Here is a 27,869-nt window from a genome sequence, read left to right as displayed (position 1 = left end):
GACAATAAAAATTTGTTTTCCTATTATCAATTGAATGTGCTTGTTTTATAATATCCCGCTGCATCATGGACTATAAAGTCATGCAACAGCGGAATTATTATTAATTGTGTTGCCTGATAACAAGCAGCTGAGTGACCATAACGCATCATGTCTAAGTTTTATTCAGAATGAACTGCGGACACAAGCCAGCTTGATGAAGACGCACCACCCCCTGTGGGAGGGGGATTTTTTTTTAAATCCATTTTTTATGTATAGATTTTATATTTAAACTGCAAAGCATACAGTAAAGGAATCAGGGTAAGTCTTTGCAGTAGTTTTAGAGGCTGGACATAGTGGATTTCTTTTAACAGTGGAATCAGGATGTACAGTATGTTGAAAACATGGTACAAATGTGCTTTATTTAAGAACATTTATTTATTTTTTCAACATTTTAAAACCACTCCCTTTAATATTACATTATATCGTCCCCTCCAAGTATTAACATACAGCTGCTGCGGCAACAGAGATTTTCGACAAAAAACAAAAAGAAATAGAGTAACTTAGCAGAAACTGGACACACGCGGCTCATTTTTTGGATATACTCTATGTATACATAACATTTCCCACAAGACAGACAGATACATACACAGCATATAAAAATATCTTTAAAAAGCACAAAATACACTTCTTACAATGCCGCGCACTCTTTTGGCCTTAGTCTGTCACGAGCTGCTTGCAGCGTTAGATCGGAAAACAGTGTCCTGAATGAATTATTCAAACTCGCTTTCCCCATATCGTCAACACAGTGTGAAGGTGTCGACAACCCGTGCGTCTACTGTCGGGAAATTTGCATGAGCCTTCGATCTCACAAACACGGAGATTCAAAGTGTGGATACTCATATCGTAAACAAATGATCAGATTGGGATCAGAGAGAGAGTCCGTGGAATACATCTGGATACGAGGGTTTTTGCTGTGCAGCAGCTCAACGCGGCCTCAGAAAATACATTCAGTTGGGCTTTTTCATTCCTGGTGCAGGCAACAGGTCAAGGCACAGAATAATAAACGAAAGAATTAAAAATGCTTATCTGACTTTGCAAAGCGTTCACCTGCAGCGCGCAGCGGCCTCGTCAGGGAGTTCACACGAGTGGCCGTGGGTCGCGGAGTTCCGATGGGGCGGGAAAAAAAAAAAATCAAAGAATCATAACGACGGCGACAGCGGTCGAGTCCCACTTCCCGGAATGCAAAGGGGAATATTTTTGGAAATTTAAAAAAAAAAGGCACTGTGGACGCACTGCTTAGGGGAAAGAACGAAGAACAAGGGTTTTATTAGACAAACTCTATCTCCCACTGTTGGCTCGGCCTCTCGTCGTTCTCGGGCATTATCACCACGTGGTCCTTGTCGTACGTTTTGCCCCCTGAAGGAGAGGAAAAGGGGGGAGTCGTCATGGCAACGCTACAGTGATCAGCACATTTATTTTAAATTATGTATGGAATTAACAACTGGAATTTAATTTACAGTATCATTTTATGAAATTCAGCTTGAAATTCAGAGAGTCTCGGGTTCAAGCTGCATCATTTTTATTTTTTTATTTTTTTAAGACAATTAAGGGAATTGCCAAATGCCCGTTGTCTATTTCTTCTTCTTCTTTCATCGTACCTTTGACATCCAGGACCATGCCGGAGAAAGTAAGGCTGGTGATGAGGCCTCTCATCTGGGTCTTCCAGGTCTGGATCGGCTGCCGGGTCTCTGTCCACAAAACCACCTTGGCTGCCGGCTCGATGTTGCCCATCACCTGAAGACTCATGGTTTGGGACAGCTACAGTATGAAGGAAGGACACACACACACACACACACACACACACACACACACACAGAGGACACGGTCAGACCGGTTCAGATTTTGGTTTTGCAAGATCATAATCTTTTTGTAATCAACGCATTACCTTGCTCTTGACGAGGCCGTCCTGGTAGAACCACATGTCGCTCATCGGCTCCGCCTCCGCCGCCACCACCACTCGCCCCGACTTCATCTCCTCCACTCCGCCCTGGACGCACAGGAACAGGCCGCTCTCTTGGTTCTTGACGCGGAAAACCCGGTGCCCCTGCAGGAGACAAGGCACCACAAAAGAGAGATTCACAGAGCAGTCTCACTTTCACACATGAAAGAACATTAGGATTGGTTGGAATGTGGCTTTTGTACTTATAAACGATTGGAGCTTTAAATTGGTGTCAAATTCTGCTGATATTCATGGGAATGGAGTACTGTAAAAACGCGAAACTGATTCTCCTACACAGTTTAAACCAACACATTCTTCTTATGAAGGTTTATTTAACCATTATTTATTCATCATTATTATCATAACGATAACGTATTGTTTATTTTATTTTAGATTCAATTAGGGTTTTCTGCTGTAGTAGTAGAAATTATAATAATAGTGTGCTACAAAGTGCTTAAAAAGAAGAAATGAGACCCCAAAAAGTTATAACAAGACAAGGAGGTTGACTAAAAAGACATGATTAAACAGTGACCAGCGGGTCAGGATGGATACTCCGCCCGTTGAGGTGTGCACCCTCTGGCTCTGAGGAGAAAAAAAGAGGTCGTACAGGCGACTTGTTGGACGAACCTGTTTGACCGGATACACCGAGCCGATAGTATGCAGCGAGCTGAACTTCGGCCAGTTGGTGATCTCGATGGGTTCCAGGAAGAACTGGCGCCCCCTGTAGTTGCTGTATTCACATATCACCCAGCTGCAGAGGAAGAGAGAGAGAGAGAGAGAGAGAGAGAGAGAGAGAGGCCCAGTTAGACTGTGGGTGCGGTCGAATTGTCAAATTGTCTGAGGGAGTATCCTAAATCTCAAAGTGACCAGGAAGTATTTGATCGGCAGCCATGAGGAGGGCTGTTGGGATTTTCTACACGATATTCAAAACACTGAAACATGTTGGACGGGGCCCCGCTGCATTTGTTGTAGCGCATCTTCGTACTAATTTGTAGTTTCACCAACATCCGCCGTCGCGCGATGACGTGGGGTTTTTTTTGTCGGATTCTCTGTCGTCCTACGAGTCCTCATGACGTCGTCCACTCGGGGTCAAGGAACGGCAGATCGGAAGGACGATTCGACCGCACCCTGTGTTTTGTGACTTGACCGTCCCACGGGACACAGAGGCGAGCAAAAAAAACAAGCATATTGGTATTGTTTAATTTAGTCAATCCACTGGGTCAGCTGACTAACACGCGCTACCATGCGTCGGTGCAAATACACACCGGCGGCACTAACCCGACCCGAACACCGAAAACTGCCGGCCGCGAGGCCAACACCTACCAGCCGCTGTTGACCCTGACGGACAGGAAGTGGTTGTTGAAGCCCTCGCCGGCCATGCTGAGGATCTCCGTCTCCGTGGTGATCTCTCTGCCCTCCAGACACTCGAGGCCGAACAGCGACAGCGAGGGAACCGCGAACGCCTGGACGGGGAGAGAGAGACGGAGGCGTTTCAGGGCAAGGACGGCGGCGAGAGGCCCAGGGGAGTCTACGCGGCGTGGGGGGCCAATCAGAGAGAGAGCTTGCTCACCGTCGGCACGGCCTTGACAGAGCGGACGGCGTAGGCGGCGGGGCATCCCATGCTCGTCAGGTTGGGGTAGTCTCCCTCATGTAGGACGTACATGCTCCCAGAGTACTGTTTATTGTCGTAGAGCACCCAGCTGAAACACAGAGATTTAAAATTGTTATCAGCGGTGACATACTCGCTGTATAATCCCCCCTGACCTCATAACGACACTTTGTTGTCCGTTTTTCTTTATTCCTCTGTGTTTCATTTTTGTCCCGCAGTCTCCCCGCTTTGGTCGATGGTTCCTTACCTTCCACCCGCAACTCGGCAGGACTTGGTCAGAAATCTTTCGGACACCGCTTCCTGGTTGCGGTCGAAGAGGTGACACTGTCCCTGGAAATCGGGTTCAGAGTACAGAACGATCTGACAAAAGGGGAGAGGAGGAACAAGGTCAGAGGTCACATCAACACATTTGTGGACTTAATATGTGATTTCTTCCAATCAGTTTTTAATGTTTATCTTTCATATCGTAGCCTTTTAATGTGATACTTCTGCAATATTGATGGAGTGTTTTGAAAGCGTGTTCTACTTACAAGGTACAATTTAATATATTTCCACATGCAAGTTATGGATTTTAAAAAAGCACAAATAACGGGATAAACGTCGGTGGGTCATTGTCTTAGAGGCCTTTCACCTGAAAATTAGAATTTTATTCTTGTTCTCTGAGGTTAATAATTTCCCGTGTAAAGAAAAATTGGGGGTTTTCCCAGCATGGAAGAAAGTCAACGAGGCAGCAGATGATTTACCTCATGCCAAAAGTTTTGCGTTAAAACATTTGCACTTTGACAGACACCAGAGAAGGAAAACGGAGGAGCGATATTGTGGCCATATCCAAATTTATAGGCTATGATATCATCTGCTGCCCTTTGGGCAATCAATGAAGTGCACATCTGTCTTAACAAGCCCGGGCCATAATTCTGTCACAGCACAGCAAATAACAGATCTTAAAACTGAGATCGAGCTGTGGACACGAGACACTAGCCTTATATCAGATGAGCTGCATCAAACAACATAAAACTGAGAATCTAAAGACAATATATTACACACTTGCACTGATATTATGTACATTCTTTATATGAATTTTCCTTATACTTGCATAGATTTAGCATTTTTTGGCTTTTTTAAAAATTTGTATTTCTTGCATTGTTGATTTTTTAAAATATTAGTTTGGTGTCTGGGATCAATAAAGTACCTCCATCCTTCCATTTATCCATAAATCTATCTATATTCACCTCATTCCTGGTCCTGGAGTTGTCGCACGGAGCCTGCAAAAAACATACAAACATATGAGAAACATGCCACCCCCATCGAATCTTGCCGATGGGTTCGTGCCCCTCGTGCCCACGCGGCTCCTCACCAGGAGGATGGGCTGCACTGAGCAGATGCGAGTGTCCAGTGAGCCCCAGTCGGCCGAGTTATTGTAGAAGCCTTTCTCTAAGATGTACTGGTTCCCAGAGAAGTCCACGTGAGAGTAGGCCACCCAACTGGAAATAGAATACAATAAATCAGTCGCCTGGTTATTGTATCGCAGCACCACTTCGTTAATCGCCGATGTTGCACGAGGCGGGTGAGCGCAGCATCCTTCAACTTACGCCCCGCTGAGTACGTGGATGGAGCGCGTGGACGTCTTGTAGCCAAACAGCTCCACGTCGGGTATGGCCTCCGTCACCTCGAAGGTGTTCTCCTCCGGCATGGCCTCCTGCTCTTCTTCTGGCTGTTCGAACATCACCATCAGGGGGTCTGACAGGTCCTGCAGAAGAGCAAGGCAACGGGTTAACCTTGTCTAAATGAGGAAAACCTTCCTGAGGAGGAAAACTGAGGGGCAAGTGGAATTCAAACACACACAAAAAAACCACCAAGATTTTTCTGTGAGTCTGAAGAAAGATTCTGTCATTTTATTTTGAAAATGTCAGTCTATTTATTTTTTGTTAAAAGACAAATATAGTAAAATAGTGGCAACATGTACTCCAAAGTAGTAACACCCAGATTAGACAAAACCTTGTCATGAATCCGGTTCCTTCCTGAAGAATGTTTTATTTATTTATTAATTTTAGTCGAATAGAATAGAATAAAAATCCTTCATTGTTATTGAACAGAGTAACAATGCCATTAAGTTGGAATTTAGGAAAGTCATTCCTGCTGTGCACCGAAAAAGCATCACAGACAATTGAGTTTGACAACTTTGGACAACTTTCATGTCGCAATAATAGATAAGAACATTTTTTTTAATGATTTGTCCACTACTGAGCGCAGAACCGATATCGTTGGAGCTCGTCAATATTACAGTCCTTATTAATATAGCCTGAGAGCCCATTTAGTACCATGTTTTGGAACCCATCTCTATTGATGTGTACTCCTGTAATATATATACAATATCAAAATAGTATTCTGTAACAAAAAGTTGAGTTAGAGTGACATCCGTCCTTATCAAGAGTAACTCACTGCTCGTATCAACCGCACGGAGCGCAGCTCAGCATCACGGCCGCCCCACACCCTCCAGTCCTGGTAGTCTCCCTCCTCCAGCAGGTACTGGTGGCCTCTGAACCCCTCCTTCTCATAGCCCACCCAGCTGCAGCACCACAAACAGACAAAGGGGTTAATACAAATAAAAGAAACACTCAAATGTGATCGGACTCCAATTCTTTGAAGAGGCAGCATACAACTTGTGTTCCCCCTAGTGGTCCCAGGTGGTATTACATGCAGGGTTTTTAGAAATTGACCTTTTGGATCACCAGCCAACATGGCGAGTAGATTATTAAAATCAGATTTTCCACTAGCCAAATCCTTTTTCCAGGGGAAATTAAACCAGATTATGGGATGCCACTGAATAAATTTAAGCATCCCTGTTTTTTTTTAATTGTTTTTATTTGCGTTGATGGCAAAATATAAAAACATAAATATTACTTAAAAAATACGACCCGACAGCCATTTAGAATTAAAAGTCCTCGTTTTCTTCTTTTCCCCGTGTCTGCAGCCTTGCTCTTTTGCACTTCTGGTTTTTTTAACTCCTGAAAATTATCACCTCGTTTGGTATTTTTTCCTAACTAACGTTAACTTTACTACCTCATTTTTTCAGCTCCTTTGTTTTGTTTTGCACCCTTTCGTTCGCCTTCTCCATTTCAGCGTAGCTCGCTCATGAACAGTGAATCAATCAGTGAATACGGACATTAGAAAGCAGCTCACTCACATTCCTCCCTGCACTTTGAGGGAGCCCACATTGTACATGAAGGTCGCCTGCTGCTGGTCCGTTCTGGTCATGAAGTCTCTCATGTTGGCGGTTATGGTCCTCGACTTCCCGCAGAAGTACGGCTTGTCGTGGATCACCAGCTGCGGGCACGAGGGTGGCGGAGCGAAGGCGTCACTCGTTATCACACTCATATCAAGCGGAAGCATTCATAATCGTGGCATAATTCTACTTTCTCACCTTGGGTTCACTCGTATTTTCCACTCTTGGCTCCCCCTATGATAAAAAAAACAACACACACGTTCGAACACACATCATAAAAGGACATAATTGGAGGAGCTTGTTAATAACTATGACGGTGTCCATTGCCACTTACTACTTTGAGCGGATGCAAAGACCCCACATAGGGCTGTTCTACGCCCCAGGCTGCAGGGTTGGAGTACCCCCCCACCTCCAGGACACGCGGTACACCCTGGAAGAAGGGCTGTGCGTACACGAGCCATCTGAGGAGGAGAGAATACGATGTGATTTTTACAAAACAGCATTCAAAGAAATGCGTTACAATGTAATTTCAATAATGCCACGCATTTTCTCCCAACTCGTGATCTCATGACTCACAGCCCAGCGTTGATGATGATGGAGGTGGCCTTAACGGGGAAGCCGAAAATCCGGGCGTCGTCAGAAGTGTCTCTGAAGACGACCTTCTTCCCCTCGGCGTTTTCCTCCGGGAACAGACTGATCTCGGGGACGCTGTAGTCCTGAGGCGGAAGAGCGTTAAGAGTCACCACAGGTTGTAGTAATGCTGACGGCCCCGAGGGAACTGAGAACACGTGTGCCGTCGTGGCCTCAGTGGGATATATTATCAGATAAGACCACGAATTTGAATCCAAATGCGGACAAAATATTTATTTCACCATCAAAAATAGGAGGATGGTGGAACCTGCGAGAATAGTATTGGACAAAAATGAAATCTTAAAGTAGTCATTCATGTTTTCTGATGCCGTTAAAAAGCTTGTTTTATTAACTGTACATACGTAACATTAATATTTTTAAGGAATAGTATCTTTTTCCTTTTTTTTGTGACTTGAGAAGAAATGTATTGTTAAAATTCATTTCTGAATACACTGTAAAAAATACATGTGTCAGTGCACTATATGATGGCGTCACAATTTCCGAAATACCACAAATATGTCAACAGCTGTATTTTCCAAATTCGCACTGATGCAATATATGTTCTATAGTTTAAGCAGTTGTAAAACACACTGACTATGTATTGAATTATGATAACAAGAATTTAGTTTTACTCATTTCATCTTCAGTCAAACGTGGCAGTTATATAAATGTTCCTGAAATGTGTGAGATTTTAATGGGTCTTGTGCTATATATTAACTCTCAATTACATTACTACTTTTGAGCTGTCAACTGTTCGTGGACATTTTTTTGTTGCCGCAGGACTAAAAAAAAAGTTGTGGGACTAGAGTAACTATCTCTGCACGGGCCAAGCTGAACAGCTACTGTGGTGGATGACGAGGCAAAAAAATCCAGTCCATTAAAACAGTTCAGTACATTTTAAAAATTGTAATTCCCATTCGCAAGATCAGTGGAACAAGTCCACGTACTTATTTTTCGACACTAGATGGCGCTGTTGAGTGAAGGAGCAGGCAGTCACTGAAAAGCCACTCGGCAAAACATCCCTGAGAAGTATTGTAACCACTCTGTTAGGGAGATAATACTCGAGCCAATAATAAAGCAGAGTACAGTTTTTTATTAGATCAGGTCTCCAGGAGCGTGACAACACATTAAGGCGTGAACCGAACTCGACGTACCCGGACGGCTCTCCGCAGAGATCCGACGATGAACCTCCTGGCCGGCGCGCTCTCTGTCCGCTCGTCGCCCGGGTCTCCGTTCTGCTCTCCGGCCTCCCTCTGTCCGTTCACCTCCTCCTCCTCCTCCTCCTCCGGAGGGCTGAAGGGGTTGGTGAGCTCGATGTCGCCCTCGTCCAGGGCAAATTTCTCCCCTTTGAAGTTGGGCTTCTCGTACAGCACCCATCTAGTGACGAGCAGGGGGGGGGAGAGAAAAAGACGGGGCCAGAGTTATAAAGCCATCTTTCAGTTCCTTCGAGTTCCTGCTGTCACCTCTTTTGGTCGGGCTCCCGACTCGGACATTTTCTGCACATTTTGCCCGGGGTCCGGCAGGAAAAGTTCTGGGAAATGTCCCCCCCCTCAGGAAAAGTTGAGGAAAATGTCCTGACTGCAGTAACTTCACTGACAATTTGACTTTTCCTCTAAATCTTCTCTGACGCAAATCATAGGATTAGGGCCATAATTGTCACAGAATGTAGTGGAATAAAGCTGAGGCCCTTTAATGTGGCATCCATCCACCTATTGGATGAATAACGAAAATGATATTGTATTTTTTAATAGTGCAAATACTCGTCTTGAATTTTTTTAAATGCCACGGAGTTCAGGTTGTTTGTTTTCGATTCAAACCTGTAATTTGAACGCCAACGCTCAAGTGTCAATCTTCTATCCACGTGTTATCATGGCATATCGCCGTGTGGTTTGGGCAAAGGCGCAGTGGGTGCGCGCCGCATGAGTTGACAGCATCACCCCCCAGCCTCACCCCGAGTGGGGAGGGGCAAAAAGCGGCGGCGTGACCGCAGGCTCGCATAGTTGGCCGCGCTCGGCCAAACATTCCACATCCGCGGCGAGTGTGTGTGTTTAAGCTTGCGCGCGGGTGTGTCAGCTATTGGTGGCATTTGCGTGTCCACACCGTATCAATAGCCGTTCTGTTTTTGTTTTTTTTGAAGGCCGCGGAGAGGGGGTTTATTCTGAGGAAACCGGTAATTACACACACACACACACACACACACAAACACAGACTCGCATTTCAAGAAAGACGAGGCGCGGAGGGGGGGGGGGGGGCACCAGTGACACTGACAACATGGATAGTGTCACAGTGAGTCGGCACCAGGACGCTGAAACTGAGGCAGCCGAATGCAATTCAGCCGTCGTTCATTTCACGTCTGCATGTCACAACGTTCGCTGTGAAAAACAGTATGAGGTATAGATGTGCACGTGTGTATCCCCATGTTACCTACAATTATTCTGAGCAGTAATATGTATGCATGCACACTACAAAAAAACCTATTATATATTATACAACCATTTTGGAAGCGTGCTGTTAATGAACACTTGAATTGCGAGAAGAAAACGCAACTTTCTCCTGCTCTCAGGGCGAAAGCTGGAATGAGTGAGGACACGGCCGGAGACGCCCACAAGGTCGCGCTCACCCTCCTCTGACGACCCTGATGGAGATGGTCTCCTGTAGCTCCCAGGACGTGGCGTCGACCACGTCGCTGCGCACCTCGAACCTCTGGCCGCACATGCCCGGCTGGTCGAAGATGTACATCTAGGGAAGACAGGGGGCAGACGTGAGACACTTTCCACCCTCTTGAAAGCAAAAGGCCGTTCGAGGCCTGACCCGAGGCAGACACGCTGATTAGAAAAAATCGCTTGGGGAGAGAAATTACTTGGCGGGTGACAAAACGATAACAGTAGCGAAGCAGGTCAAATGAGAATAATGAGAGAGAAATTACTGCCGGCAAAAGAGCTCACACTATGCCGCAGAAAAGAATACGTCTACGGGTAAAATTGAAGAACAGACCGGGTATAAAATAGCCAGTTTCATACGGCAAAGCGTGAGTCTTAAATTTTCATGCTCGTCCCCTGAAGACTGAAGAATTGCACACGGTACAAATGAGCAGGAGACAGATTACACGGTAGAATTAGGACCTGAACATCATTAGGATAAGAACTTCCTTGTGTCTTAAGGCTGAACACGAGTACGCAAATTTCTAATAGGCACTAATAGGCCCGTTCGCATATGCAGCACAGACATGTTTTTTTCCGTCCGTTCAGCTCCCAGGCCTAAATGTCAGATCCACCGTTAAATGTGCGGAAGTCCTTCGCGCTGCGGCCTCGGTGAGGAGGCGTTCGCTACCCGGCGGCGTGCGGGAGCAGGCCTGACATTTGATGACATTCAAGTTAACAATTAACGCGGCCGCCTTTGGAAACAGGGACGAGCAGCAGGTACGCGGGACGAATGGAATCTCGATGTCAGTGAGGTCTCCTGGCAGGGTGGTTACGAAAGAGCAGTTATCCACGAGGCCGGAAAGGAAACCAGAATTAAAGGAGAGTAAAGTTAAAGTCTTGTATCAATCGCCCTCAGGTCAACCAATTATGTGACAGATGTTAATGAATGGGGAAACGGCTTCCAAGAAAACTTTGGAAAACTATGGACGTCTTTGCAGTTTTGCCAGATCAAATCTACCACAGCTTCATTTGTGTCGTGCTTAAACAAGTTCCCCCCTCGGTATTCCTGCGTCTGTCTTTTTGAATGTCAACTTGCATCATGCATCATAACAGAGAGCGGCTATTGAGTGCCTTTGTGCTCGTGCGTGCGGCAAGACTCACCTTGCCGGGACGAGGATTGAGCTTCCCGTGCTCCTTCTCTTTAGTGAGCTGTGGAAAAAGAAAAAGAAAAGAAAATATATATATATACATTTTAGCAAACTCTCTAATATACGTGGTAGTTGGCAAGTTATTCATACGGTAAAAGTCAAGATGGGTGTACAAATGAATATATGATAAATATTGGAAGAGCATGCTCATTAACGATGGGTCGGAAGCGGGATTCAAACCAAGAACCGTCTTGCTGCGAGGTGACCACTGCGCCACCGTGCCGCCCCGTGTCAAGTTCTCATAAAAAACAAATATAGAAGAATGAACGGAAGAGGTGTGTAACTGTGTTTACAGTCGTTTATCGCAGTTAAAGGAAGTGACAATCGTTACACCATAAATCTGCATCCCCACTTAGAACTGAATTGGGCTCATGCCGGCGCCCAGAGAAAAAAGTTTAGTGGAAATCGGGTTTGACGTTTTTGCGTAATCCTGCTTAGAGAAGCTCAGGAAAAGAGCTCTCCGAAAAAAACAAAAAACGTAATCAACGAACCGACAAACAGGAACATTAACTCCTTGGCAGAGGTAAACAATGTAATTATGCAATTACCCCGGCAATCAGCACACATCACATCCAGTTTTCTACCTGGCGCATTCGCCAACCTGCCAAACAACCCTAACATAGTTCACGTCCATGCGAGCGACGACACAGGCCGTCTGTCATCGCGGCGGGAACAAGAACCCTCTGTGACGGGTGTTAAACCGCTTCCTTGTGCTTTAACCCGATGCTCACTTATTACTGCCCCCACTGGAAGAACAAAAATGATCCAGTTAGAACCGGCGACTAGTGAATGAACTCACTGTCCAAACCTCAGCTGGGGGTATCGATGTGATTTTTGCATGTTTGCTTTAAGTGGGACTTGGAATGTGGTAGCGCGTTGGCACGGAGCAATTTGCAAATAGATATTTACTACAGAGTGTGTGTGTGTGTGTGTGTGTGTGTTTGTGTGTGTGTTCGTGTGTGTGTGTTCGTGTGTGTGTGTGTGTGTGCGTGTGTGTGCGTGTTCGTGTGTGTGTGTTCATGTGTGTGTGTGTGTGTGTGTGTGTGTGTGTGTGTGTGTGTGTTCGTGTGTGTGTGTGTGTGTGTGTGTGTGTTGTTTGGTCTCAGGTATCACTCGGCCTCTTCTCTCTGGGAGCTCTGTAGGAAACAGGCTATCATCTGGATCATGTTACCAAGAGGCTCCTCTGTTCTAATTTCATTTGGATTGTGTTTAATTACTTCTAATTAAACACATGAACAAATTTCCCCAGATTTCCCCCCTAACGGACAGAAGGGTGCACAGGCCCGAAAGTGAGCCGAGGACGAACAAAAAAAAAAAAAAACAGTTTCCCACCACAGAGCGTTTTACAAGAGCTTGACCTTTCTGCAGAATTCCTGTATGTTTTTTTTAATTATTTAATTTCCCCCCCGCGGCGTTGACATTTAGTCAAGTCGGGTCACACCTAAGAAACGTTAACTTAACTCACCAAAGAGCGCGTGAGTCACCTCGGCAACACTAATTCATGCAGCCAATTCCCCGAATATTAAAGGTTAAGATGAGATTCAGACGCCTCCCGTGAGAGCACGTGGGCTGCGTTCAGACACGCACCGGAGGTCGGCAATTTCCTGAATTTTTCCAGGGGGGCTTGTACGTGAGAACGCTGATGTCTGCAAAACGTCGCGCGGGAAATTCTCCTGCCATTAAAAAGACAAATGTGAACCCTTCATAACGTCAATGACAAACTCAGGGAGAGCGACCAGAACCAATTTTCCAGGCATTTTCATAGAGTGGGGGGTCAAAACGTGAGAGAATTCGTGGGACAGTGGTCTCGGACTTTGGACCCCATCATATATGAAGTTATTTACCTCACAAGCAATCGATCAAATCATTTTTTTTTCTTTCTTATAGTGTCCTTCTCATTTTCGTCTACTTCTATAATTTAGAAGTAATTGGAGATTCGTTTCTCCGAAATCAATAATTCCTGTCAATCCAACACAGTGCTGTCACTGGAATTGCTGTCACTCTGCACAAACAGATTTGAGAGTTCACATTTACAATCCCCAACCCCCCTGTCATAACACACTCACATGTAAACTCTTCACAACGGATGCGTTTGGGCGGAAAAGCCGGATCCAAAAACCGACGAGTGACAACTCGACCGACGAGGGACAACTCCGAGACAATGGCGCAGCGCTGACTGACGCGTGGCGTCGCAAGCCGCCTGACCGCGACACCGGAGTTGGACTCGCAGCAGGAAAGTGCGTTGTCGGTTCCGAGAGCCGCGGATATGTTAAGACTGTACGGCCCTGACATCACACTTACAGTTACAAAGGGCTTGTTTTGAAAAATCAAATGTAAACCGTAACATCAATATCCTCAGATCACCTGCGCAAGACAAAAGCATTTATGAAAATCAAATGCAAGGCCAGTATTGGTTGTCTGTCAAATACATATTCAACATGATTTCAACTCGTCATGAATCTTCCCAACTTTTATTTTGATAAAAAACAAAACAATGAATAGTTCACGCAAGCATCTGCAACATTCCCGAGGAGAGGATGAGCTCACTGCTGCTTCGGCGCCTGATTGAATCATAAAAACACGCACGGGTTCGCGCCGTCCCATAAAAAAAAGACATTAGGCACCGCGGATGGAATGTGCAGTTTCGGCAAAAAGCCGCTTCCAAATGTGCGCGAACATGTGTCGCGTGTAGCCGCTGAACAGCGCCGGGGAGAGAAACACGTCGGAGGGGAACGGTTGATCGCTTCTCCCACGCCTCCGCCTCCTCTTCACTCCGCCCCCACTGTCAACTCTGCTTCATCAAATATCAAGCAAAAAATAAATAAAATGAGGAAAAAGGTGAACGGCGAGGTGTGTCTCTGCAGGAGCAGACAGAGAGCTGGGATGGGTGGGGAGCGACCAGTTGACATTAAGAAAAAAGAAGAAAGTGTTTTCGAGGAGGATTAAATGATCAGGACAACTTACATCACCCCGTGCTGAGGAACGACTGGTTTGAAGGGGGGTTAATCTTACGTGCTCAAAATGTCCTGGGCGTTGAATACGCGTATATTTGAGCTCCGTTGTCATTTCTACAAGCAACGCTTTTGCTTTATCGGTCGACCGAAAGCGGTCACAGCAGAATCCCCGCCCCCTCGCTGACGGAAGCCTGTTCATTGTCCGTGGGGACACGAGCCAAGAATGAGTCTGCACCAACCCCAAGACGTACAGAATCGGTCCAAAATTGCGGTGAATTTGATCTCGTGCATCTGATGCCGTCAGCGGGCATTTGCCACGCGAACGTTTCCAAGGGGAAAAAAATAAAAATCGACATTTGACGCCGATATAGGCCTCACGGCTGCCTGCGGAAAGTTTAGTAACCTTCCCCCGCCAGTTCAAACAAAACTGGCGCACGTATGTGTAGTATGCGGGTGTCCGCCCATGAGCAGGTGCCTCCGCCGCAGAGATCACGGGCAGGAATGCAGTTTTATGTGTTTGTGACACAAGTGCGGCGACAACACCGTCTCCCCCTCTGTCCATTCCCTTCTTCATAAAGGCCCTGCTGCAAGTTCTTTCAATTTTTCAAAAATTCCTGTCTGGAAGAACGTACAACATCCACGGGCGGTGATATCTCCGCCCGCAGATCTGCAGAGGCCCCCGAGCTCCGCGTCGGCCTCCGTGTCCGAGTCGGCAATGTGAGCATGTAAGATTCATGTTGGACCCAAGCGTTTGTGTTTGATCACGGATGTGCAAGCATTTGCGTTGCGATTACAAAAGACATTGTTTTTTCCTTTTGTATTTGCGCGGACGCGACGAGCCTGCACTGTCACGTGCGGCGGCATGGAGGGCGGGGGGGAGAAATACAAAAAAGATCAGCGAAATGATCGACGACGGCACCGCAGGGAGCAGCGTCATAAATTTAAAATGAATTGAAAAAAAAATAAAAAAAACAGTGAGAAGGAATTTACTGCCTGTCACGCAAAAAAATCACAACCGTCACTCAGGGGTCCCCCTTCGGCGGTTGGTGTGTTTCCGGGCTCCTCGGCGCTCACCGGCGCTTACGACATATACCGTGGGTTATTATAACTGTTAGGGTTAGTGGAATGTGGAGTTGCTCAATAAGATTGTATGGTTCCTCTGCAGAGGTGTGAAACAGGAAAAGCGACTGGAAGTGGCCCGTGTGTTCAAAAATGATGTTTTCGTTGGGAGGAAAATGAAAATAAAAAAACCCTGACTTAGAAAAGGAAAGTCAGAGAGAGAGAGAGTGTGTGTGTGTGTGTGTGTGTGTGTGTGTGTGTGTGTGTGCACTGCGAGGTGTTCTTGTCCTTGCCAATAAAAATCATCACATTCGACAGTTCAGCCCATCACATTAACATGCGAATGCCTGCAAGGAACAACCAGTCCGTACATGCGTGCAAACACAAGTCTGGATTACACGCCCTTCTTCGTTGGGATTTCGTGACGCTCGGTGGGAATAGCATGCACATGTACCTGACATGGTAGACAGGGAGGTATACAAGCACACGTCCTATGTGCACAACACGTATGAAGTCCATCTCTCTCTCCCCATTGTACGGTAAGCTGCAATGTTGCGAGAGCTGCCTATGTAATAAGTGCACACACACACACGATGTACAGTGGCTCATGTGCATCCATAGGAATCTGAGATGTTGGGGAAGCTGTTAATGTAGATGTGGCTACTGGGCAGACTGAGAATAGTGTGTTCCACCAAACCTGCACTGAAAAAAGAAAATTGTTTACCAACTTGAGAGGAAAATGACTGGATTGGTAACACACAAATTAATTGAATATATATCAATTGAGTTACAGTATTAACTTTAAGTCAAACAAACTTAATTAATAGTTACCAATTGAAGTATATATATGTTTTAGGTTGGTAAACAAATTACATTTTTCATTGTGTTACCTTTTTGCCTTGGACTGCAGATACATAATTCATACACTGTGTGCATGTATCTTCCCTGAGCTGAGGCCTTGCTCTTACATAAATTAATTCCACATTCTACAACCTAAGATAAGATCAGATATACCTTTACCCGTCCCACAATGGGGAAGTTTATAACATTTTCCGCAAGAAGAAATTCCTCCAAAATGTGAACATCCCCATTCTCCTCGGCAATATCGAGTTTGCGCAACCTGGCATTTAATAATTTCTTGAAAAGTGTATGCATTTAAATGTCACCTGGGGGAAAATATTAATGTCGAGTTAAAAAAACAAACAAAGACAATGTTAATAATACTCACATAGGCATCAGGGAAGGCTCTGTATTTTGTGACCAGGCCCTTGTCAGGCTCCGGCTCTTTGCTCTGCTGCAGGGAGCTTCCATGAAAGCTGTTGAACAGTGAAGTGTGCTGGACCCCCACGGAGCCCTCGCTGCTGAAGCTCCTCTGCAGGATGGGAGGGCCCTGCGTCCCAGCGCCTGCACCCATCCCCATCCCCATCCCCATCCCCAGTGACGGGCTGAACGAAGAGAAGGGGGAGTCTGTGGTGGTGAACGGCCTGTGATGGTCTATGGAGCTGGTGGGGCTGAGGAGGCGGGTGGGACTGTCGCTGGAAGGCGGCGCGCCGAAGCTGAGCGCCGCGGGCCGAGTCAACCGAAAACTGGGGTCCTCGGCTCCGGTCAAGGAGCCTGACAAGGACGGGGAGGTGGAGTTCGCGAGGAAGGGGAAGCGCTCAAAGCGGGACGCCGCCGGGTCCCCGAACTCCTTCGGTCCGGCGCCGCTCGGGCGGTCGATCGGCGGCCCCGCATCGGGCAGCGAGTTGGTGCGGAAGAGCGGCCGGTGGGCCGTTCCGTTCTCCGCCGTCTGATCGATGGACGACGACCTGTAGCTCTTGAAGATGACGCTGTTGTCCAGACGCGAGCCGGTCGGAAGCATTCCGTTGCCGTTCGCCACCGGGGACGCCAGGTCCTCGGGGGAGGAGTCAGAGGATTTTCTCATCACAATGCTGTTGGCGGCCGACGCTCTCAGGGGCAAGTTCAGGCCTCTTGCTCCCGGCTGTGTCTGCTGGTCCTGCGGGTGATTGAGCACATGCAGTTAATAAAGCAGCACGGTAAAAGGTTGGTGTTGATGTTACGTACCCACTACTCGATATCTCTTCATGCATATAGTTCTGGTCTTATTTGTCTTTGAGATATCAGTTTCTGAGATTTACAGCATGCAGGTGAATGGAGTTCAGTTTGGGGAAAGGATGTTTTTAAAAAATATAGGTTAAAAACCTTATTTGCCTCATTTGTAATCTTTAAAGATGAGTCAACCAATAACTTACAAAGGAAATAACTTTACATATCGTTATTTTCCAGAGCATACATGAAGATGTGTCATGCTCCCTGCAATCATTTCAAAAAAAAATTATTAAATCCCTAGAAAGTTCAAATAATGGATATATAATATTTCCACTAACTGAAGAGAGTTCACTTCATTTGGGTTTCAGATATTGGTCAACTATACCTGCTGGCCCAGCTTCATCATCTCCAGCGGTGATCGAGTGTCTCTGGGGGAGTTCCTCCTCAGTCCCAGGTCGGGAGGCAGAGCGTACATCCCGTTCAGCGCCTCGGTGCCCGCTGGTTCCATCTTTTTTGGGGGACTGCTGAGGGAGGCGGGGAAGTCGGGGGTGACGGGGCTGGGGGAGTCCTCGACAATGGGCGGCAGGGAGGAGACGAGGACCTGCGGAGGCCCGCGGGCGGCCATGGGACTGGGCCTCAGGGACGGCCCCATGCTCTTCAGGGTGTCCACCAGGTTGTCCATGTCGAACTGGCTGGAGGAGTCCGCGTCGGGGGAGGCAGGGGGGGTGTACGGGGGAGCCGCGGGCTCGCAGACCAGCTCCACAAGCGTGGCCTTGAACAGTCCGGTGAACGGGTAGGAGTCGTCGTCGTCGTCGTCGTCGCCGCCGCCGCCGCCGCCGTAGTCTCCTGTGAAGGCGTCGGCGTGGCTGGTCTGAAGTGTGGAGGGGAAGCCGGACACAGGGAGCTGCTGTGCGTCCCAGCGTGCCTCTAACCTCTCTGCCTCGCCCTCCCTCCGTCGCTCTCTTTCACCTGCAGGTGCAGCAGGCTCCTCCCGCTGCACCGGGCTGCTCCTCCTCCACTCATCCCTCGGCGCTGGCTCGCTCTCGTGAACATTGGCCTCGTCGCCGAGCCTGTGGCCGAGGGCGAGGTGTTCCTCTGAAGAGGGGCAGGAGGAGGACCATCTGTACGCGGCGGCCTCGGGTAGGGCGGAGGAGGAGGAGGGCGAGGAGGGGTAGGAGTCAGGCGTTCTGTAAGTGAGGGAGTCCTCTTGCACGTACGGCCTGTACTGAGTAACCCCCTCAAATCTGTTCCTCCAACTGTGCTCGGAGCCAAAATCGGCTCCGTTGGAACCGGTCAGCGTCGCGCTCCTGCCGCCGGAGTCCGCCGTGTCCGCGCCGAGGCCGCCCGCCTCAGCGGTCGCGTTGTGGAAGCGCAGTTCGGATTCGTCCTCTCTCGGGCCGGAGGAGAGCTGTGCGGTCAGCTTTGTGCTCAGGCCGCTGTACCTGGAAGTCATTCTGCTCACCGACTCCTGGTCGGCTCTCGTCTGCTGACTTTCGGGAGCCAAGACTTCGGAAGTTGCCGCGTCGGACCTGGACGAACAGAGATAGAGAGAGAGAGAGAGAGAGAGAAATAAAAACGCAGAATAAACAAAGTGAAAGTCTGATTTAAAAAAAAGAAATGTCAAACAGTCCACGGTGTGTAAAGCGCCGCCACAGGGTGCGGTGGCCACGCAATGCCAACAATGCACACGACACAAAGCTTTCCTTGAACGTCGCCACTTGCCAGGTGAAGTTTAAAGAGGCCTGGCAATTGCAACAGCTGTTTGAAAATATGTTTCATCCGCATCTCCGACATATTAACGGTTGAACCACAAACCAGAGTACAGCTGCATTTTAACCTACACTTCCTTGCCGAGCTGTTGCAAATCTAGAGCCCACAGTGGGAGACATCATCTGTCACCCCCCCCCCCCCCCCCCCCCCGCCTGTTCTTTTCTTCTTTTTTTTTTTAAAAAGCGTCCTGGGACACGGTAAGCTCCCTGCCACTTTAACTGAGGAACCACGCCTGCACCCGGGGACACATGTAGATTCTGTCAGCGATCCCGAAACCTCCCGCTTCCATGTAAAACGCAAATGATGTCAAACTTGACGGAACGAAACGAGAGGAGTCGAGAAGGAAAAAAAACAGAGAAAACACACACACACACACACACACACACACACACACACACACACACACACACACACACACACACACACACACACACACACACACACACACACACACACACACACACACACACACACACACACACACACACACACACACGAACACGAACACGAACAAAGAATAACATCCACCTCTGTGTAATTTTCTGAGTAAAGAAAACAAAAACTGCTGTTCGTCTTCCCCCACAGGTCAAACAAAAATGTTGGAACAACAGAGCAGACCTTGCCTAACCTGCAAAACACAATGCTCAAAAGGCATTCCTGCAGAGACGCCCCCGTCGAGCCACCCGGGTCTAAGAATGACGGCTATGTGCACACATGTGGACGGACTGGATGCTAAAGAATGCTATACGGAACCCTTTGTTTAATCTTTAATTATGGATTTTGCATTGTTTGCTCTGTGCAAAAAAAAACAAACAGATGGGAGCTTGCGAAAAGACACGTCGACTCACAGGAGAAGCCATTTCAGGATGACAAAAAAAGACAGAACGTTCAAGCCGCACGAGGTTTCTGTCTAGACATGTTTGATTTATGCATAAATATATGAGAGGAGAAAATAGAGCATGCGTATCCCCCCAAGCACATTTTTTTTTTTTTCTAATTTAGCCTGCCTCCTCTTTACATAACTTATTGTGAATTGAAGAACGGCGTGTGCAGCTGCGCTGCTGGTGAACGTCCTTCGAGAGGTTCAACTGCCTCGCTGTGGCCCGAGGCTTCGCCGAGCTTAAGGAAAACGATCTACATGAAGTTTAAATACGAGTCACTTTGTGAAAAGTAATTTCTTTGACCGACCACAGTACACAAGTCCTTTTATGAGTCAAACACTGTCTTCGTGCCATGAAAGCATTAAGGACATAATAATAATAATAATTAGTGCTTTTGGTAAAAAAAAAAAACAACCCACAATTCTCATGATAGATGAAATAACAATACAAACTCGTGGGCTTAAAACTTTTCATTATGATGTTAAACTGAGCGTAATGACGACGGAGAAACGACACCGTCTGTGCTTATATTCATCCCCTACAAGTCTCGCTTTCACCACCTCTCGGCCGCCGGGACGAGGTTTTCGCGGTAAACATAACGACTTACGACTTAACGGCACAAGAGGAACCGGCGTGACCCAAACAAGGAAGAGGATTCTCTTGGTCTCCATCCCAAAGGATGGAGACCAAGAGCGCGACTGCGACCGCTTTGTTCAGAGTTGACGAAAAAAACATTGCTTCTTTGTTGCGGGTGATTGTACTTATATGAACACATAGTTATGGACAATATGTTCAATGTCGGCGAGTAAGTCCTTCTAAATATTACACACTGTAGCTTTAACGATTGGACGAAGTGTTTTATGTTTTGTAGCCATTGCAGTGACCCAGAGCGACGTGACAATACACGTTGTATTCATGTATTGAGAATGAGGGGTTTTCACTTTGACTTGACTGTCAGCCAAGAAAAAATGGCCGATGAGGGACAAGGAAAGACTCGACACGCACGTATGTGCCTACTAATTGGTGTAAAACAACATACGCAGCCCCCCCCAAAGAGACCCCTGACACTGAAACTAGGTCTGTCAAAGTGATAGGACTTCCCGAACATGACTCGATTGGGGTCGAGGCGCAGTTCGACCTCCCTCCCCTTCCCCCGCAGACAGGAGATGTGCAGCCGAGAGGGAATTCTCCGCGGGTTTGTCATTCCGCCTGAGCTGTCAGACAACCGCCACAGTCAACAGGGCACAATTGAAAGAAAAACAACAGGACAAGTGGCTCAACCGGAAACACTCCTTCTGGCAGATTAATTGGAAATTACTGAAGAGGATATTTGATTTTTTGGCATTAAATTATGTCGATTTGTTTATTTTTGAACACAGAAATAAAGTTGGCCCAAATGGCTCACTAAATTTTGCATCTTTATCAGTGGGCCCTTAGGAGGTGGGCGGTGGTCTTGGTGTAAAGGTGTGTCTCGCTGCAAAGGAATTTGAATTTGACTACTTTGCAAATAGAAAAAAAAAAGCTTTTCATACACAAATAAAAAGCCATATAGGTCATGGCTTGGAAAACTACCTCTTTTATTCTGATTTATATATACATATTGTGTGATTTTGTTGCCGAATTTCCTCTTATACTCCTTATACAAATATGTACTTTTCATCCCCGTCTGATGAGTCTACCTCACCTCCAATTTCTCTGGTTCAAAAATATAAAAACATATCGAGTGCCTTCAACTTCTTCAGTCAAATCCACGGTTTCTTTTTGCTGCCATCTTGTGGTCAACAAAGGCAGTGCATCATATTTGCGACCAAACTGTTTAACAACGGTATGAGACCCGACATCAATCGGCAGTGTCGTGCAGTCAAATCAATCTTGCACCTGTGGCATCATGTGCTACGAAATTTCCAGGGAAAGTTCTCCTGGGAAAATCTCTCTGCCCATTATCTTAAAGCAAAATAAAGGAAGTCATGCAAGTGCTGACACGGACCAAGCAGTCCAGTAGGAAGAGATGCATCAAGTACTGTAAACACGTGCCAATGCACAAAAACAGACACATACCGCAGATTACTTCGCCGTGTCGAGTTTCCCTTACGAGTTAAATGGCAAAGGCGTGGTCTCAAATGTCACATCTGCACACATCAATTCCTGCCTCATGCTTTCCTGTGAATTAAAAATGCTTGTTGATCAAGGAAACGGATGAATAAACCCCCCTAAGGTTGTGGACACTTGACCATGGCTGTTTTTTTTGATTTGTATTTTGTTCTGTCTGTCTGTTCATCAAGATCCGATTTCAGATTTACCATGAAGATTATGCTGTGATACCAAAATGTAACTGTGCTAGCAAACTATCCCTCTGCCATGAGGCCCGGTGCTGCAGGGGACACGTTGGGAAGCCTGACATGATCATGATCTTAGGAGTAAGGACACTTCAAACCATTTAGTGCAACAGAATCAATTACAAACTCAAGATCCTTTTCATTATTGAATTTCACAAAAACAAAGTGAAAAATGTTTTGTGTTTTTTTTTCTCAATCAAGAGTCCAAAACTAATATAATCAGTTTAATTAAATAATCAATTTCCAGGGACACAAAGTATTAGAGGAACATTCTTGGCATTTTCCTTGGCAGGGAACATGAACGATTATTAGAAAATTGTTAATCATAACTTTTCTTTTGATCGACAATTAATTAGTTAATTTTTTGGGGTCAGAATGGCAGTAGCACATACAGTAGAAACAGTATATTATCCATATCATCAAGAGTTTAAATAATAGATGGACAACAGAACATTTTTCATTTAAAATTTTCTATAATATGTTTCCTATTATAGTGAACTTAATTTATTAACACATTCAACTCCAAGTCAGACAAATCAACCACTTAACAGTTAATTGGTAATTACTGGAAATATTCATTAAAAACATAAACTGTGACAGGACGTTAAGCTTTTTGAGGTGGTCAACTTGTAAAAGCCCGTCTTACTTTATTTTGTTATTTTGGAGGCCTAAAATGAAGGTACCACCCTTCTGTCACCCTTCTATTAAAGGGGCACTGAGCAAATTTGGAGAAAGCTCATTTGCTCTCATTGTTGCTGTTGTGATTTTTCCGCTCTAGTCGGCCTCGTGTACTGTACCAATATGGGAGATGACTGTATTGCTTATTGTACTGAGTGATGGCTCAGAGGACAAGAGAAAAAAGTTGCAAGCCAGTACGCAATTTGTCCTCGTCCTGCCAACTCATACACTGCATGACATGATCTGCAAACTGTGTGTGAGCAATCGACGCAGCCCGTGGTTTATGTCACGTGCTTTATATGGTGATTTCAAAAAAATGTTCAAGTGCTCCACAGATACTGTCGGTAAACGAGGCGTCTCATCCAGTGCTGACCTCTTTTTTTTTTTCTTTCCACCAGGAGTTAATGCTCAGCCCACCCCCCAGGGTCCCGGGTGCCTGTCACGTGACCCCACAGCGTGAAGCCGAGACACTGGAGGTTTAACCCATGCGCCGTCTATCGTCTTGGCAGTCAAGACGTCGGCACCCCGGTTTGTCTGCCGCAGTTTGGTTTACGTTTTGGCAATGAAAAAAACACGTTGGTTAGGTGTGGGGGGGGGAAAGGATCTTCATTTGGTTTTAAATTAGAGCCTTTTCTCAACGTTAATCACCTGAAAGAGCCTTGGAGGCAAACTCCCCCAACGTGCTATTCACAGCAGTGTGTTGTCGGCTACGGAGGCTGCGATCTCCTACATGACACACTTGTCAACTTTGCACTCACACCTGCTGCGCTCTCTCCCACAGATGAACCCTACGGCAACTACCCGACGTACCGGTTCATTCACACGCTACACCCAAAACGTAGAGGCGCCTTTTCCACCCCAAAACGTGTGAGACTCGCCACTTACCCCGGATTCAGGTCGGGCCGCTCTTCTGCCGCGCGCTCGCCTCTCTCGCCGCGCGACTCGGCGGGTTCGGTGTCAGGGCGGTGTGCGTCCGCAGTCGGCGCTGACAGCTCGACTGCCGCCTGTTCGCGCGCCGTCCTCTTTTCCCCTCCGGCGCTCTCGGTAATCGTACCCGCCCACTCGCTGCTCTGCAGGCTCCTATTGTGTTCGGCCTCCGTGGCATCTGATTGCAGCACGGCGCCGCGCGTCGAGTCGCCCGTGACGACGGCGGCGGCTCCAGCTGGAGTCTCCCCGACGGCAGCTCCGCTGGTTTCTATGCTGTCTTCTGTCTCTCGGTTGTCTGCCGACGGAGAAACCGTCTCCGCTGCGGCGCGTGTATGCTGAGAACTCCTGTCGTCTTTGTGAGCCGGATATCGTATCCCCTGGCCTGGGAGTTGTTTGTCTCCACCAAGGGGGTCTTCTGTTTCCGAGTGCCTGGTCCGGTTTCCCTCCGACCACTCCCCCTGCACATGCGGCTCACCGGAGGGTGGAGCAACCTCGCATACCATCACCGTGTTCACCAGCTGAACCGGTGTGGCCAGTACCTGCTCCTTTCTCCCCCCCACCTCCTCCTCCTCCTCCTCCTCCCCCTCCTCCTCCTCTGTAATCTGTGGCAACGCTGCGGCTGCCGATTCTCTCTCATGCCTGCTTGCATCATCGCTGACAAGATCCTCGCGCGCCGGAGCTTCTTCCGCCTGACCTCCCGGCCGCTGCTGCGCTCCAGTTTGGCCGCTGAGGTCCTCCTCTTTGTCTTCGTCGTCGCCCGTGTTGCCGCCCTCATTCCGCATCTGAACAGTGACCACCCTAAAGTCTCCCCCGTCTCTCTTGCTCCCTCCCCTATCTGCGGTCTCCCCCCAGTCCATCTCGTGCGCACCGCCCGCCGCGCGGACGTCTTCCCTTTCGTACATCGTGTACATCTCCTCGTCCCCGCTCTCCTCTGCGCCGTTCTCTTCGGCGCTGTAGTAGACCTCCATGGCGCTGCCATCGTCCGATCCGACGCTCAGATACGCCGGGCTCAAAAGGCCGTCGCTCCCCTCCGTCGTTCCGGAACCGGAGGCGGCATAAAAGCTCTCCGTTGCTCCAATTTGTATCTCGAGGCCGTCGACTGCGCTCATTTTGTCCGGGACAGGAGCGGGACAGCCGGAGTCGGCGCTCGCCTCGTCAGTGACTGTCTCTTTGACCAGGATCACTCTCGGTTTGCAGTCGGTAACCCGAGTCTCTGGCCCTGGGGATGTGACACAGTCAGAAGCGGGAGGGGCAGAGTTTTGAACCACAGGGACGGCGTCACGGACGAGGCTACAACGGTCTGATTTCACCTCTGGAAGGGAGCGGGTCAGCTCCGAATAGGGACTGTCTTCACCTACTGGTCCAGAAGTTGAACGCGGCGAGGACGAGCGATATCTGTGGCGGATGTCTGCGTCTGGCTGATAATCAGCGGCGGCAGAACTTTGGGAAAAGGAAAAACCTGAGCTCTCGCTTGACGCATCTGCCTTGGAGTCGGCGGCGGGCCGGCCCTCTGCATCCTGCGCCCTGCGAGCGGCAGGGTCACGCGTAGACGACGGGCGAGAGTATGTCACATTGGTCTCCGTGTGACACTCGTCGCGGGTCTTAACCATGACAGGCTCCGATTTGGTAGATGTCAGGCGTCTCCTCTCCGTGTGGATCGGAGGTGGGGGGTTCGGGAGGGATGACATCACCTCAGAGGTAAAACTCTGAGGGAAGAGTGAGTCATACAGCGCTCCATAAAGCACGTTCTGACTGTAAGGACGAGGACGCCTTTCACTGCTACCAGCCGGGCTGGCGGCCCTTTGGGCAGCTTCAGGAAGGGAGCTCTCGACGCGAGGAATCGGGGCGGCGTCACTGATGATGGCGGCCGAACGCGCGCTCGGAGCAGAGATGTCATTGTGTTTGGGGGGAGCGGGGCTGGACTCTGTAATCGAGGCGTCGGCTTTGGAGTAAACACTCGCCGGGGAGCGTTCGCCACCCGGAGTCGCAGTGTCGGCTCCGTCGGGGGCCTCGGGTCGATGATATGATACTGGGACACCGGTGGATTCTGGAGGAGGGGTTTCTGTTATCGTGCGAGACTGCTGGAGGATATCGTTATCGCGAGGGCCGGGGCTTGCGCGCGCTGACTCATCCGCCGCCGCATTGTGCGCGCCCGGAGGCTGGCGGGCTGGAAGGCCAGGTGCAGCCTGGGTATCAGCGACCGGGACGCTTTCCCCGTGAGTCAAAGGAGCAGGTGATTCACGTCTGGTCGATTTATTGTAAACAGGAATGCCCACTTCTTCGTCATCCAGCCGGAGCTCGGGGATGGAAGCAATGGGTGCTTCGGGCACGTCCCAGTGCACGTCCGCGAGATCGGAGCCTTTCGGGCGCCCCTGGGATTCTGGCTGCGTGTTCACGGTGACGAGCGGCCGTGATTGGTCAGGGACGGTGAGGTGGGATTCTGATTGGTTGGTGGCCGCAGGGGGAGGAGAAGGGATGTCGAACTTTTGGCAGGTGTCAAGTTCCGGTTGAGACATACTGAACATCGTCTTCACGTTGCCCTGGTCCAACTCCACCTGACTGAGGTCCAGAGTGGTCTGCAGGAAGATCATTTACAGTATCACTTGGGAAATAATACAATCTATGGCGAAGACCTGACATAATGATAATTCATTGTAGATGTTTAACAAGTTAGTTATCCTTGAAAAATCAAGAAAAGTCCCTTTACAGTACAAACGGCTGTTTTTAAAAACAATATTTCTAAAATCCTTAAATAAACTGGATCAATAAATATTCCCTCCACTGATAAAAAAAAAAAAAAAAAGATTTCAATCTATTTCCCAATTTCGTAATGAAAAAAAGTTAAAGAATTATGATAACAATAATGGAAGACAACAACTTAATACACACAAATATTGGCTAATATATTTTTACATTTTTAAAATTTTTATTATTATTTTTTTACCTCCCCGTCCTCATCGATGACGGAGCTATGGAGGCCAAAAGTGCTCTTGGAGATATTCTCTTCATCCTTCTTCTTCCTCTTTCGGAGGCCAAAGGAAAAGGTGGCAAACCTTTTGGGCTTACGAAGGTCCAACTCCGAGTAGCTGAATTCTTTGCCCTGAGAGGAAGCGCGAGAGACAGGAAGAAGATGGGAAGGAATATATTAAATGCAAGATATAGAATTCATTTATGTATTCATTTTAATTTATGTTAGTTATTAACACCAATATAACTTATTAGTGTCCCTGATAGCCAGAAATATCAGTTGCTCACAAATCCTACTTTTAAAAAATCAATACCAAACATACCTGACCATTTTTGTTAAGGCCGTGCCAATCCTTATTCACAAACTCTTCCTCTGCCTGAGGTAGGAATGATGTTGCGCAACAACAAAAATATTTTGCCAGCACATGAGATTATGACTTCTTAACACTTGTACACATGACAAGAGTTGCCACCCTAACCTCATTCCAAGCAGCAGCAGCTGCTCCACCCTGGAAAAAAATGAAGGACTCGTAGAACACGATCTGCTAAACCAACTCTAAAGTGGCGTGAAGAGTTTACTTCAGTACTTGTGTAGTCTACAGTACATCATAGATTTGCTGAAAATACTTCATGCAGTCGGGGGAAAATTGTAACAAACGTTTGGCCTTTTATTGATTGAATCCGGCAGGACAAACCTTTACAAGTGTGTCAAAGTATCCAGGGAGAACACCGAGCATGACACAGGTGCCCCCCCCCCCTAGATATTCTAAAAAGATAATGAAGCACGCTGTTGATGGCAAATATGTTTTCAACACGGACTGGAAAGATAAGAGGGTGTTGACGCAATCCTGGGCGATTTCTGCATCGCGTGCGTGATTCGTGGAAACCGAAATGACAAAAAGAACAACAATCTGCCAGATTTTTCCAACTGGGTGTGCCCCTCGAGAGTTCTGCCTCC

General features: G+C 47.6%; 1 protein-coding gene across 1 annotated transcript in view; it reads right to left on the bottom strand.

Moving 5' to 3' along the window:
• Positions 1 to 372: 372 nt before the first annotated feature.
• LOC118292501 overlaps positions 373 to 27,869 on the bottom strand; it is a 34,663-nt gene continuing 7,166 nt past the window's right edge. The window contains exons 3-24 of the mRNA XM_047330179.1: positions 26,889 to 27,044; positions 23,903 to 26,520; positions 17,738 to 18,881; positions 16,532 to 17,299; positions 11,244 to 11,291; positions 10,061 to 10,179; positions 8,595 to 8,817; positions 7,387 to 7,526; positions 7,145 to 7,271; positions 7,009 to 7,044; positions 6,772 to 6,911; positions 6,027 to 6,153; positions 5,177 to 5,334; positions 4,942 to 5,068; positions 4,817 to 4,849; positions 3,835 to 3,947; positions 3,549 to 3,678; positions 3,302 to 3,441; positions 2,606 to 2,729; positions 1,925 to 2,083; positions 1,638 to 1,797; positions 373 to 1,395 (exon numbers count right to left, since the gene is read on the bottom strand). Of these exons, the coding sequence (XP_047186135.1) occupies positions 1,307 to 1,395; positions 1,638 to 1,797; positions 1,925 to 2,083; positions 2,606 to 2,729; positions 3,302 to 3,441; positions 3,549 to 3,678; positions 3,835 to 3,947; positions 4,817 to 4,849; positions 4,942 to 5,068; positions 5,177 to 5,334; positions 6,027 to 6,153; positions 6,772 to 6,911; positions 7,009 to 7,044; positions 7,145 to 7,271; positions 7,387 to 7,526; positions 8,595 to 8,817; positions 10,061 to 10,179; positions 11,244 to 11,291; positions 16,532 to 17,299; positions 17,738 to 18,881; positions 23,903 to 26,520; positions 26,889 to 27,044 (6,879 nt within the window). The 3' untranslated portion in view covers positions 373 to 1,306. The remainder of the gene's footprint in view (positions 1,396 to 1,637; positions 1,798 to 1,924; positions 2,084 to 2,605; positions 2,730 to 3,301; positions 3,442 to 3,548; positions 3,679 to 3,834; positions 3,948 to 4,816; positions 4,850 to 4,941; positions 5,069 to 5,176; positions 5,335 to 6,026; positions 6,154 to 6,771; positions 6,912 to 7,008; positions 7,045 to 7,144; positions 7,272 to 7,386; positions 7,527 to 8,594; positions 8,818 to 10,060; positions 10,180 to 11,243; positions 11,292 to 16,531; positions 17,300 to 17,737; positions 18,882 to 23,902; positions 26,521 to 26,888; positions 27,045 to 27,869) is intronic.

The sequence above is a fragment of the Scophthalmus maximus genome, chromosome 22, assembly GCF_022379125.1.
Source record: "Scophthalmus maximus strain ysfricsl-2021 chromosome 22, ASM2237912v1, whole genome shotgun sequence".
Lineage (NCBI taxonomy): Eukaryota > Metazoa > Chordata > Actinopteri > Pleuronectiformes > Scophthalmidae > Scophthalmus > Scophthalmus maximus.
The sequence above is the reverse complement of the archived record's forward strand: the minus strand, read 5'-3'. Positions and strand labels throughout refer to the sequence as shown.